Source organism: Lissotriton vulgaris, chromosome 1_1 (assembly GCF_964263255.1).
Source record: "Lissotriton vulgaris chromosome 1_1, aLisVul1.2, whole genome shotgun sequence".
Classification (NCBI taxonomy): domain Eukaryota; kingdom Metazoa; phylum Chordata; class Amphibia; order Caudata; family Salamandridae; genus Lissotriton; species Lissotriton vulgaris.
In genome coordinates, this window is record NC_141685.1 from 272,733,201 (window position 1) to 272,745,354 (window position 12,154).

General features: G+C 51.6%; 2 protein-coding genes and 1 pseudogene across 2 annotated transcripts; 2 read left to right on the forward strand and 1 right to left on the reverse strand.

Moving 5' to 3' along the window:
- Window positions 1–3,077: 3,077 nt before the first annotated feature.
- LOC147746907 (uncharacterized) lies at window positions 3,078–7,715 on the forward strand. The gene is made up of 2 exons (XM_086925066.1): window positions 3,078–3,580; window positions 6,715–7,715. Exons 1-2 carry the CDS (start codon window positions 3,100–3,102, stop codon window positions 7,713–7,715), a joined length of 1,482 nt encoding a protein of 493 aa, XP_086781192.1. The 5' UTR covers window positions 3,078–3,099.
- Window positions 5,511–6,521, forward strand: LOC147746908 (uncharacterized). The gene is made up of 2 exons (XM_086963876.1): window positions 5,511–6,368; window positions 6,488–6,521. Exons 1-2 carry the CDS (start codon window positions 5,518–5,520, stop codon window positions 6,519–6,521), a joined length of 885 nt encoding a protein of 294 aa, XP_086820002.1. The 5' UTR covers window positions 5,511–5,517.
- Window positions 7,716–10,541: 2,826 nt separating the features above from the next.
- On the reverse strand, window positions 10,542–10,594 carry LOC147746909 (U7 small nuclear RNA; annotated as a pseudogene).
- Between the last annotated feature and the right edge of the window lie 1,560 nt (window positions 10,595–12,154).

Genomic DNA, 12,154 nt, shown 5'->3' on the forward strand with positions numbered 1-12,154 from the left:
CGACTGCTGCAAAGATGGGTGTGTACACATGAACACGTTCTTAAATCTCCCCAGGGAAGAAGTCATCATTCAGCATAATGAGCGGCTGGTAGTCACTTTTGCTATTTAAGGCGCCAAGAAACGATAGCCTCCAGTACAGCAGACTTATATAGCAGTATTTGTATTTGTCTAGGATGTACGCCGGGCACCATTTTGCCCGAACTGAAGATACGATTGTGTCCTCAAGTTGGCAGTTTGGAAGTTACAAATGTTTTATTAGGTTGTAGCTTTTTATTTTACGTAATTGCGAGCAGATGACATAAATAAATAAAGAAAATATGTAATAACGAAACTAGCGTGGGACAGCGATACAAGAAATGGCGACTGTGTAGAGGCGCATGGATAGATGAATAAATAAATAGATATAGGATGATGCATAAGGAGGGCTCAGGAAAGGAGGTTGCGCAAGATGGAGAAGAGTTGCTAGGGTGTCTGGAGCAGCACAAATAGGGGCGGCAGGGGGAGGCTGGATCCGAGAGTGGAGCTGCCGACGGGGTCCCGAGTCGACTGTGCCCAGAAGCAGAGGTTGGAAGGGGGGGGCACGGGCCCTTCATTTCTCCTGGCCAGATTGGGATGGGGTTCAGTGCTGGGGGCGGGGGCGGGGGGGGGGGGGGGGGGGTCCGGCGCGGTCGCAATGCCTTCTTTGGGCCACTGTCGGTGTGCGTTGATGCATAATTGTGGGAAGTTTCTGTGAGGTTTCAATGGCGACAGAGAGGAGGAGAGTGATAAAAGGAAGGGTAGGGGCCTACACGTGAAGGCTTGGATGCGCCATTAAGAGCGTGAGAATTGGGGGGGGGGGGCGGATTCGAGTTGCGGGTGAGCTGGTCGGTTGAAGGATGCGGGGATGGCAAGGCGCGGGAGCACAGTTTCAAGGCGAAGGGACGTGCAATTTTATGTATGTAATTGGCGCGTTTTATACAGTGCAGACTTTACACAAAGGCGTGAGTGCTTCTCAGATAAGGTTAATAGGGTGGCTTGTGGCGTTTTTGAAGGAGGACGTCTCTGCAGAAGTGCGCCAAGGAAGACAACATGAAAGGAGAGTGTCGACTCCCCCCCCCCTCCCCCCCCCTCTTTTTTCTCGAGCTTTGGGCAAAGATCGTCACTCCCGCTCATCCTACACTTCCTTCCCTCCCTACTATCCGTCAAATGAGAACGGCAACGAGCCAGCGAGACTGAGCCTGCCTTGGGTTCTGCTTCTGCACATGGCTGAGCGTCATAGGGAGTGGGATGAAGCGCTTCATTGCGTGGGATGGCCGGGATGTGTTGCATGGCTAATTGCATGGTCGGGAGCGGCAGATGGGGGGGGGGGGGGGTAAGGGTGCAGGCAAGGAGTTGCTGCCCCCCCCCTTAGGGCCACAACAAGAAGGAATGGCTCATCCTAGACAACACGGCGTAATTTAGGCAAAAGGGAATTAAATTGCTTGCTGAAAAAGGATTACACATGTGCTGCGGGCGAGATGGAGGCGCTGGCTCTACTCCAGACGCTTGGCCTCGTTGCCGGGGTTGGTGCTTAGAAGCACTGCGGGCGAGAGGGAGGCGCGGTGCTCTACTCCAGGCGCTTGGCCGAGCTGCTCGGGGTTTGTGCTGAGAAGAACTGCGGGCGAGTGGGAGGCGCTGGGCTTTACTGGAGGCGATGGGCCTCGTTGCCGGGGTTGTGCGGAGGAGGACTGCGGGCGAGAGGGAGGCGCCGTGCTCTACTGGAGGCGCCTGGCCTCGGTGCCGGGGTTTGTGCTTAGAAGCACTGCGGGCGAGAGGGAGGCGCGGTGCTCTACTGGAGGCGCTTGGCCTCGTTGCCGGGGCTTGTGCTTAGAAGCATTGCGGGCGAGAGGGAGGCGCTGTGCTCTACTGGAGGCGCTTGGCCTCGTTGCCGGGGTTTGTGCTTAGAAGCACTGCGGGTGAGAGGGAGGCGCTGTGCTCTACTCGAGGCGCTTGTTCTCTGCCAGCCAAAGGCACGTGCGGGCATGGTGCAGGGAAAAAAAAAAAAAAGCGAGCTGTCATGCTAGGATACACACAAGTTGCATGCTCGAGCAAGGTGCTCTGTAACAAGCCCACCAGCTCTAACTCCCCACCCGCCCCTCCCACCCCGCAGCTACAGGCCCAAGCCTAATGCGCTATTATGCAGTTATATACTGAGGGGCCCCTCCATTGCTGGTCATTTAAACTTGTCACTGGGTAGCATAATCGCATACCCATTGTTTAATCCATGGGCCAATGAATACACCGTTTTGTCTGAAAGCAAATAATATGCGCATAGACAAAGGGACCAATAAGCCACAGCGGCCATATCTCACATCCTAGTGCCCCTCCACGTTGGGGGACATATCTCACATCCTAGCGACCTTGCATTACTGGCACTTTGCAGCAGTGGTAAGACATCGTAGAGTCTCTCGTTGCTCAGATGGGCGGAATGTCTGAGTTATAGGTTCCCACGTCTGCATTGCGAGTTGAAGAAGTATAATGCGTGGCTTATGGTGGTTGAAATGTCACGGTAATGACGCTGAAAGTATGAGTAGGTCACGCAAGGGGTAGGGGTCAAGGCGAAGGGGTGCAGTAAAGGAAGAACACGGCAATAAAAGGGGGGGGGGGACCAGGAGGGGAGTCGGTATTCGGCGCTGGGGAGAGCGGGCAAGGCTAAGGCCGGGGGTTTGGGGTGGGGGGCGAGTTGGGAGAATGGTGAACTCCTACCGCCTCCCTCCCCCTTCCCCAGTGCGCCTCCACCAGGGCCGGCAGGGGTAGGGGGGGCAGGGGGGCAGGGAGAAGGATGATAGGGGGTTAAGGGCGTGTCATAGACAGACGGAGAGGCTGCCGCACGAAAAAAGGGGTGAAGGGCTGGAGGTAGGCGAGGGCAGCTATATACAAGGGTGTCCAATGATGAGAACTAACATGTGGTTTCTTTTATAGAGTGAATACGGTTCGAATACAGTGGACAGTGAAGGACAGAGGAACGAACAGAGTGGGGCCAATAGTGGCGGAGGTCACTGACTGGGCAAAGGGTCAGGAACGAGCACAAAGGGTCGTGACGTGACGTGAACGGGATTGCTCCAGGCACACCGGATAAGGATGGGAGAGGAGGGGATGTTTCACGGCGGTGCATTGGAACTAGCAGCAAACGAGGAGGCTGGACCTAGCGGGGTGGTCCCGGGAATGGAATACAACCGCGGCCAGGATGCTCAACAGCTGTGGGCCACCTTTGCATCAATAGCAAAGGCAAAGAATTGGGAAGGTTGGGAGCTGGCAATGGCTCAAATGCAAGGACAGGCCACAGAAGGCGTTGGACAATGCAAGGACGTGGAGGGGTTGCAAGGGGACTTTTCTCCTATTAATGGGCATACCTATGCAGCGACACGAGGGGAAAAACGGGGTATGGAGAAGAAGGCGAGGGGGCGTGGTGGAGCTGTCACAGGAGCCAAAAAGGCAAGGTTACACACAGAGGACATAACAGCAACAGCATTTATGGGTGATGATGCACAAAGTGCGGCAAATTTGCGCAAAGACCAGTCGAGTAAACAAGGGGCATTAACAGCTGAAAGTGGTTCCTTAGGTGAGTTGTCAGAAGTCATTAGAAAACTGTTGGATAATTGGCATAAGCCTATTGGTACAAAGAAGGGGGAGGTGGTGGTGGTTGATGAAGAAACAACGAAGGGCGGGTCACAGGAGGGTTCCCCAACGCTAGTCTGGGAGGGAGGGAGCAGGGAACAGGGGGGCGAGGTAGGGGGGGGAGGAGAGGAGCGGCTCAGGCGCTAAAGGGTAGCACCACGATCCTGGGAAGGGATCCCTTGTCAAAGCCATCACAAGATAATGACAGAAATACAACGCTGCCAAGGAAGGTAGGGCTAGGGGGGCTGAACGGGCCACAGTCAGAAGCATGGCACATACCTCTGGAGGTTAAAGAGAGAGTTTGGAGGAGGGAGTTCATTGATATTTTCACACTACTGGAGCATGTGCGCAGGGGGGTAGACACGCTACGGGTTGCTGGACCCGGCAAGGAAGGGAAGGATAGGAAGAGGATCAGGCCGGAGGAGAACATTAACAACTGGTTAGACGCATTTGCACTGCTAGCAGCAATAATGTTAGAGAAGTTCCCTGAGCAAGGTCCAGCGTTGAATAGATACAACCAAGCCATCCTGGACAGGTTCAGGCGATACGGAGGCATGGGATGGCTGCAATATGACCTCAACTTCCGCCAACGCATGGAGGAATCACCTGCTATGTCATGGGATGAAAGAGAGGCTAAGGAATGGATGGAACAGATGGGGTCCAAAGCAGGTTATGGTATAGGTTTGGCGGGCGCAGACAATGGTGTACAGCACTGGGGCGCAACGTCGGCGGGACAGGGTTGGCAGGCTAACAATACACAGGCGCATTCGCGGGTGAGTGCGCAATATGGGTTGGGTCAACAAGTAGGGGCAGGATTCACACAGCAGCAAATAGGACAGGTGCAGTTTCAGCAGGGGGTAGCATACGCGGGTAATGGATCAATGGTGGGGTCCCAGCATCAAGGTGCGGTAGTTGGGGCATGTCAACAGGCCCCTCTGGGTGGCGGGGGGCAGCAATATACATGGACAGGTCCCATGCAGCATCAGGCAAGTGGGGGACAGACGCTGCAACAGCATTTGGGACCAATAGGGCAACAGTTCACACAAGTGGGGCCTGACCAGCAGGTGGGTACCGGTAGTGCAGCGTCCACAATGCAGGCGGGGGGGCAGCTACAACAAGGCAGCAATGGGCTCGCAAATGGGCAATTCAACGCGGGCAGGGGCCAGCAGCCGCTGAGGGCGGTAGGCTTCCTAGTGGGCGCAGGGCAAACAACGGCAGGGCATCAAGGGGAGCAGAGTCAAAACTACATGAGGACAGTGGATAATTCCTCAGGGTCAGGGATAGGACAGGGACAGATGATGGGTAGGCAGCAACAGCCTCAACAGGAGCAGCAGCAGGCATTTCGAGGGCCAAAGGGGGCAGATGATTTCAAACAGCCGCTACAACGTAAACAGAGGGATAATACATGTCGGCTGTTCAACGCTGGCAATTGCACCTGGGGGGTACAATGCAGATTTCGGCATGGGTGCGCCCAGTGTGGCGGAGACCATCCCGCTGTGGCATGCAAAACAATCGTTAGAGATGCAGCGGGCGCCACCCTCATGGGCTAGCCATGGTCTGGGCCAGGTTACAAAAGGCCCATCCCCAATAAATTTTGAATTGCTGGCAACACTTTTAAATGGATACCCAAAGATTGAGGAGAGGGAGCTACTGTTTTGGGGTTTCAAGGAAGGGTTCAAAATACCTTACAGTGGTCCTTTAGAGGGCAGATCATCTAAGAACCTCCGCTCAGCGGAGGAGCTTCCGGAAGTGGTTGCAGAAAAAATACAAAAGGAGCTGCAGCTAGGGAGAATAGCAGGCCCTTTTGACACCGCCCCTTTAAGGAACTTCATTATTTCTCCGCTAGGTATTGTTCCAAAAAAGTAAGCAGGCAAATACAGAATGATTCACCACCTCTCTTATCCCAAAGGTAACTCAGTAAATGACTGGCTAAGCCAGGATATTTGCACGGTCTCCTATGCAACATTTGACGAAGCCATCGAGTTAGTCAGGCAGGCGGGGAAGGGAGCCCTCATGGCAAAAGCGGATATTGAGGCAGCTTTCAGGCTGTTACCAGTGCATCCAGACAGCTTTCATTTGCTGGGGTTCCATTTCAAGGATAGGTTGTATTATGACAAGTGTATGCCCATGGGTTGTTCGGTTTCCTGCGCTTACTTTGAGGCATTTAGTTCCTTTTTAGAGTGGGCCACGAACAAAGTCCAGCCAGTGGGTGGCAAGCTCCATTATCTGGATGACTTTTTGTTTGTAGGTGAGGCCAACTCACCCGAATGTGCTCAGGCGTTGGAGGCCTTCAAGGTCGTATCACAGGGCTTGGGAGTTCCATTAGCAGCAGAAAAAACTGAAGGCCCAACAACTAAGTTAACATTCTTGGGGATAGAGTTGGATTCGGAGGGAGGGGAGTCACGCCTCCCAGTGGGGAAAGTACAGGACTTTGCAGCAGCTATCAAAAAGGTATTGGCAAAGGAGAAGGCAACGTTGAAAGACGTCCAAGAGTTGATGGGCAAGCTCAATTTTGCATCCAGGGTCATTCCGGTTGGGAGAGTTTTTTCAAGAAGGCTGGCGGGGGCCACAGCAGGCATGACTCGGAAACATCATTTTATCAGGTTAAAGAAGGGGCTGAAGCAAGACTTGCAGATGTGGCTGTCTTTTCTCCAAAGTTTTAATGGGGTCAGGATATGGCTGTCGCTATGGACGGCGGATGAGAGGGCGCAACTGTACACAGATGCCTCCAGGCAAGGAGGTTTTGGGGCAATATTGGGGTCTGCGTGGTGTGCCAAAAGGTGGCCAACTGCCTGGCGACGATGTGGCTTCACCAACAATATCACAGCATTAGAACTCTTTCCCATTGTAGTGGCATTGTCATTATGGTCAGACACCTTGGCTAACAAGAATTTGGTCATCAGGTCAGACAACATGGCAGCCGTCCATGCAATTAATAATCAGGCGGCGTCATGTCACGTAATATTGGGCTTATTAAGGCAGTTAGTGAGCAAATGTCTCCAGTATAATATTCAGATAACAGCTAAGCATGTGCCAGGTTTTCAGAACAAGGCAGCTGATGCTCTTTCTCGCTTGCAGTGGGAAAGATTCCGTACAGAATGGCCAGAGGCGCAGCAAGAAATGACTCCCTTCAAAGAGGATTACTGGAGAATAATGCATTAGAACAGGAACTACAGAATATGGCTGAAGAGGCTTTAGCGGTGGGAACAAGACACCGGTATCGGCGCTGTGTGGACACTTTCCAAAACATGACGCCGGAGGTTTCCATGCTTCCGGACAATGTGCAGCAACTGGGGATGCGGGTCAAAAAGTTTGTGGTGTGGGCCAAGGGGGCCGGAAAATCCAGATCATGGGTGGGGGAGCACCTCGCAGCAATAGCATACTATGCAAAGATAAGGGGTTTGGAGGATCCGACTAAGGGTTTTGTGCTTAGGGCAGCATTGAAAGGATGGGCCAAAAAGGAAGGCAAGAAGCAGGACAACAGGTCCCCGATTGATTTTAACACACTAAAAATTTTAATGGACAACATCCCTAGGGTGTGTTACTCGGAGTCTGAGAGTAAGTTGTTCAGACTAACATTTTCTCTGGCCTTTTTTGGGGCCTTTCGCATTAGTGAACTAATAGCCAGGGCGAAAGGGGACAAAAGCAACAGGGCCCTGTTAGTGAAGGACATATCCATAGGCACACACCAGGTGTCCCTTCTGGTGCGACAATCTAAGACAGATCAGGTGGGAAGGGGACAGTGCATCACACTGAACAGGATGGAGGGGCACAGCTCATATTGCCCAGTGATGCTTTTAACAGGGTACTTGCAGGAGCGGGAAGGTGCGGATAGGAACAGCTACCTCCTCACTCACAGGGATGGGACTCCGTTAACACTTTATCAGTTTAAAAGGGTGTTAGCAGCAACGGTGCAAATATCCGGCCTCCAAAGGTGTCACTACACTACACATTCATTTCGCATTGGGGCAGCCACCACAGCCTTCCAGGAGGGCATGGCTGCGGAAGGAATAAAAAAGATAGGCAGATGGGAATCGGACAGGTTTAAGGGGTACATTCGCCCAACAGCAGACAGATAGGGAAATTGGAAAGACATGTGTTGCGGTTATTCAATTGGGGGATCGGATATACATGCTGTACAGCAAGCTTTATGTATAATAAAAGGATGATGGGTGACGTGTACTGAACATTTCCGTGCTTCTGTTCTAATTCACAGAATACAAAACAGTGTGGGTCATCGGACACTCATACGTGTCCAGGGCGGCTAACAGAGCTCACTGCCTTGGGTGGAATGCTACGTTCCCATTTCAACGGACAAGGGTGCAATGGTTCGGAAAAGAGGACTTGCGCTGGAGAGAATTGTGGGGTGTCATTGAGGAATTGCGCGCAGGTGCGAAGGATCCGAGTATTTTAGTAATTCACCTAGGGGGAAATGATCTTCCAGAGATGGGGCGGGGTGACCTGCTTCACACATTAAAGAAGGATCTCACCAATTTAGCCAAGTGCATGGGCTCAACGGAAGTAGTATGGTCCGAGATTATTCCTAGAATGGTATGGGCTGGTGCGCGCTCCCAAAATGGCATGGAGTTGTCAAGGAAGAGGCTAAATAGCTTGATGGTCAAATTTCTAAAGGGGGCAGGCTTAGGGATTATCAGGCACACTCTGATTAACTTGCGGCAGCCGCAGTATTACAGAGCGGATGGGGTATACCTTTCTGACACTGGGACGGATGTCCTGCTACGAAATATGCTTGCAGTGTTGTATGCAAGGGGCTGTTGGTAGTTTGCAGGAATGGGGCCGCAGTTAAGGCATGGGGGGGCCTCGCAGGCAGCGATAGCTACTGGCGAGGCATGGCGGTACTTACAAAGCGATCCAAGAAGAATACAAAAAGCAGGTGGCGCAGAGGGCTCAGACTACAAAGGGGCAGGCGGGACCCAGGGGGTCACTGGCAAGCTCCCCGAGCTCCCTGTGTTCAGGTGAACCGGAAGTAAACAATTAATGGCGCAACGCGGGCGGGGGGCGGGGACAAACGCCAACCCGGAAGGGAATGTGTGGGCCCCGGAAGTGAAAAGGTCACCCGGCCGGGTGGGAACCGGCTGGTTACCCGGGAGTGATTGGACACCGGTGGCAAAGGGGGCCATCCGGTTTGGGTTAAAGCAGACGCTTACCCAAGGAGTGTGTGGAAACCGGAGGTAAAAGGTTACCCGGTCGGGCCGGAAGCAGAAGCTTGCCCGGAGAGAAAGGAAAAGGTTTGTCCCAGGGAGGGGGTGGCCTGGGCAAGGGTAGCTGCACTGAATGTAGGGCACAGTGCAGAGGCATTGGTGGTTAAGGACGGTGACAAGTCACTTTGTAAAGAGAGCCGCACGGAATGTAGGGCACAGTGCAGAGCTGGTTGGGTAAGGACGCACGGTCGCCAAAACAGAAATAATGGCTTGTAAAGGATCGCTTGTAAGTGATAAATGCCTAATAAACTGCGGCCTTAATTCTTCCATAAAATAAACTGGTGTGGTCTGAATTTATTGGGATTCGGGCGGTGCGACCATGTGGGGGGTGCCTCTGCTGTGCCCCTTGGTTCGGCCCCCCCCCACTCCCCAGGGGGAGGGGGGACAGTGGCTGGACCGGGGGTCTCAGTGGAGGCCACCCCCGGGAGGCAGAGCCCGAGCACCCAATGATTGGCTCGAGATAAGGGGAGCAAAGGCAGGGAAAGAGAAAAGAACGGGCCCACCAAGCATTGGGGCTGGGCCAGCTCAGCCATAAATTTAAGGTAGGAATGTGTAGGGGGATAAGGGCTATTTAAGGGTGGGCACCGGGCACAAGGCCCTCTTTTCTCCGGGGAATTTTGGCAGGAGAAGACCCGCCCACCCACCCTTGGAGGGACAGGAATTGAAGGGGGGGATAGACAAAAGAGGTGAGAGTAGTCGCAGAGGCATATGGGGCTTACAAGAGATCCTGTGGTTTCGGAAGAAGGGACAATAGACGGTACTTACAAAGCGATCCAAGAAGAATACAAAAAGCAGGTGGCGCAGAGGGCTCAGACTACAAATGGGGCAGGCGGGACCCAGGGGGTCACTGGCAAGCTCCCCGAGCTCCCTGTGTTCAGGTGAACCGGAAGTAAACAATTAATGGCGCAACGCGGGCGGGGGGCGGGGACAAACGCCAACCCGGAAGGGAATGTGTGGGCCCCGGAAGTGAAAAGGTCACCCGGCCGGGTGGGAACCGGCTGGTTACCCGGGAGTGATTGGACACCGGTGGCAAAGGGGGCCATCCGGTTTGGGTTAAAGCAGACGCTTACCCAAGGAGTGTGTGGAAACCGGAGGTAAAAGGTTACCCGGTCGGGCCGGAAGCAGAAGCTTGCCCGGAGAGAAAGGAAAAGGTTTGTCCCAGGGAGGGGGTGGCCTGGGCAAGGGTAGCTGCACTGAATGTAGGGCACAGTGCAGAGGCATTGGTGGTTAAGGACGGTGACAAGTCACTTTGTAAAGAGAGCCGCACTGAATGTAGGGCACAGTGCAGAGCTGGTTGGGTAAGGACGCACGGTCGCCAAAACAGAAATAATGGCTTGTAAAGGATCGCTTGTAAGTGATAAATGCCTAATAAACTGCGGCCTTAATTCTTCCATAAAATAAACTGGTGTGGTCTGAATTTATTGGGATTCGGGCGGTGCGACCATGTGGGGGGTGCCTCTGCTGTGAACCTCACTGTACTCGTTTATATAAAGTCTGCTGACAACACCCTCCATTGAGTAGTACAGTAAGACATATCCATAAAAGGACCGTAACAATACTTCCCACTACTTTTTAAAACGAGTTTCTTTTTAAGATCTTACTATCTCAATACAATTTTTCAGCGTTCCAACCGTCCTAAATCAAAAGTGAAAACTGTCTTCATATCTTTCGATTCAGTGATGTGGCGGCTTCTCTTTGTAAGAAACCTTCTAGACAAATAGTAAAGAGCTACTCTAAATGTGGACAGTGCAATTTCACGTGGTAGCGCTAAAAAATACCTACTTATGATAGGTCCCCTTTAATATATTAATTGTTGATTGAAATGGAAAGGAGTAAAAGATCTGAGGGTACTACAATAAGTGACTATTGACAATTTAACAAAGAAAAACAAAGAAAAGAAGTCCATGGCATTGCACAGAAAATATGCAAATATTAGTACCTCGGCCACGCCCTGCTTGAGATCCGACAAACCAAACACCTCACTGGTTTAGAATGGCTCGCCATTGGTTTGGACGTCACTGGAATGAGAGGCGTGGCGTCCATGCTGGATCGGGTTGAAAGACTTAAAACCGGGAAGTTATTTTGCTAGCAAGCGTCCATGACAGATTGGGGTAAAATGTCGGCCTTGACAGAATGACGATAAAGTTGTCTCGCGCACATGTCTGAGGAGCTCTTTTTCCGCCGAACAACTAAGTGCTCTCATCAGTCTGTCCAACTTTATTATGTTTCTACCAGGAGGGTTCAGGACAACTATCTAAAAGAACAGATGTCATTTCTCTGTATTCTAATGAGGGTTTACTTTATGCCTCTATATTTTGCACCAGGTCCTGATGAGACCCACTGATTCACTCTTAAATCGGTAAAAACATTGGGGCATATTACCAGGCAAATGCTATAGCATTTAAAATATTACACATCAAGCTGCAATTCACCTCATGTCTCTAGAAGTCCCTGATGATGCAAATGCAATAGCATTTAAAATATTATAAATCAAGCTGCAGTTCACCTCGTCGTCCCAAGATGTCCCTGATGAGTAAAATTCAAAAACATTGAAACCCTTTCATGAATTCTAAAAATTATGCTAAGCTTATCCCATAATGCTTTGCAGGGCCTTTTAGTTGTATTTATGCCCATAACTGTGCTTGGGGTGGTTCTAAGAAAATGGGACCTCCACTGAATTACTATTTAAAGGGAGCAGGAATGTATAGAACCTGGGAAGAAAAAACAACACTCCTGACGGAATGCCCCAAGCGATGATTGTCACGCCCCCAGCACACACCCACAGCACAATGCAGACACGCCCACAAGGGACTACTTTGCTGGCACGGTTCTTTTATATTTTAAATGTATATGGTGGGCGTCTGCATAGCCTATGTCCTTCTGCTGCAACTGCCCTTTCCAACGCTGTATTGGGTGTTGTGATTGGTGCTGTGGTTCCTGAGTTTACCTGGCCAAAAGGTGCAAGTTCTCTCTTTATAATAGTATAGTATAGTATAGTATAGATAGATAGATATATATATAGATATAAATAGCGAAGGACGTTGCCCCCTCTGTTGTAAACTTGACTGACATGGTCCTATCTGATTCTGAGATTCACATCCTATCTAAGGGTCTTACGTTCTGTCCGCCATGCGATCTAAATTATGCGGACACAAGAATTGATCTTTATAGATTTGTCCGCAAAATCAAGCTACTAAAGCATTTTGCTGGAAGTAAGACCCGCAACAACGTCACAAGGGCTGTAGCTGCAGAAGATGGATTGCAGGCCCGTGATTTACCTGGTCTGGAAGCCCTTG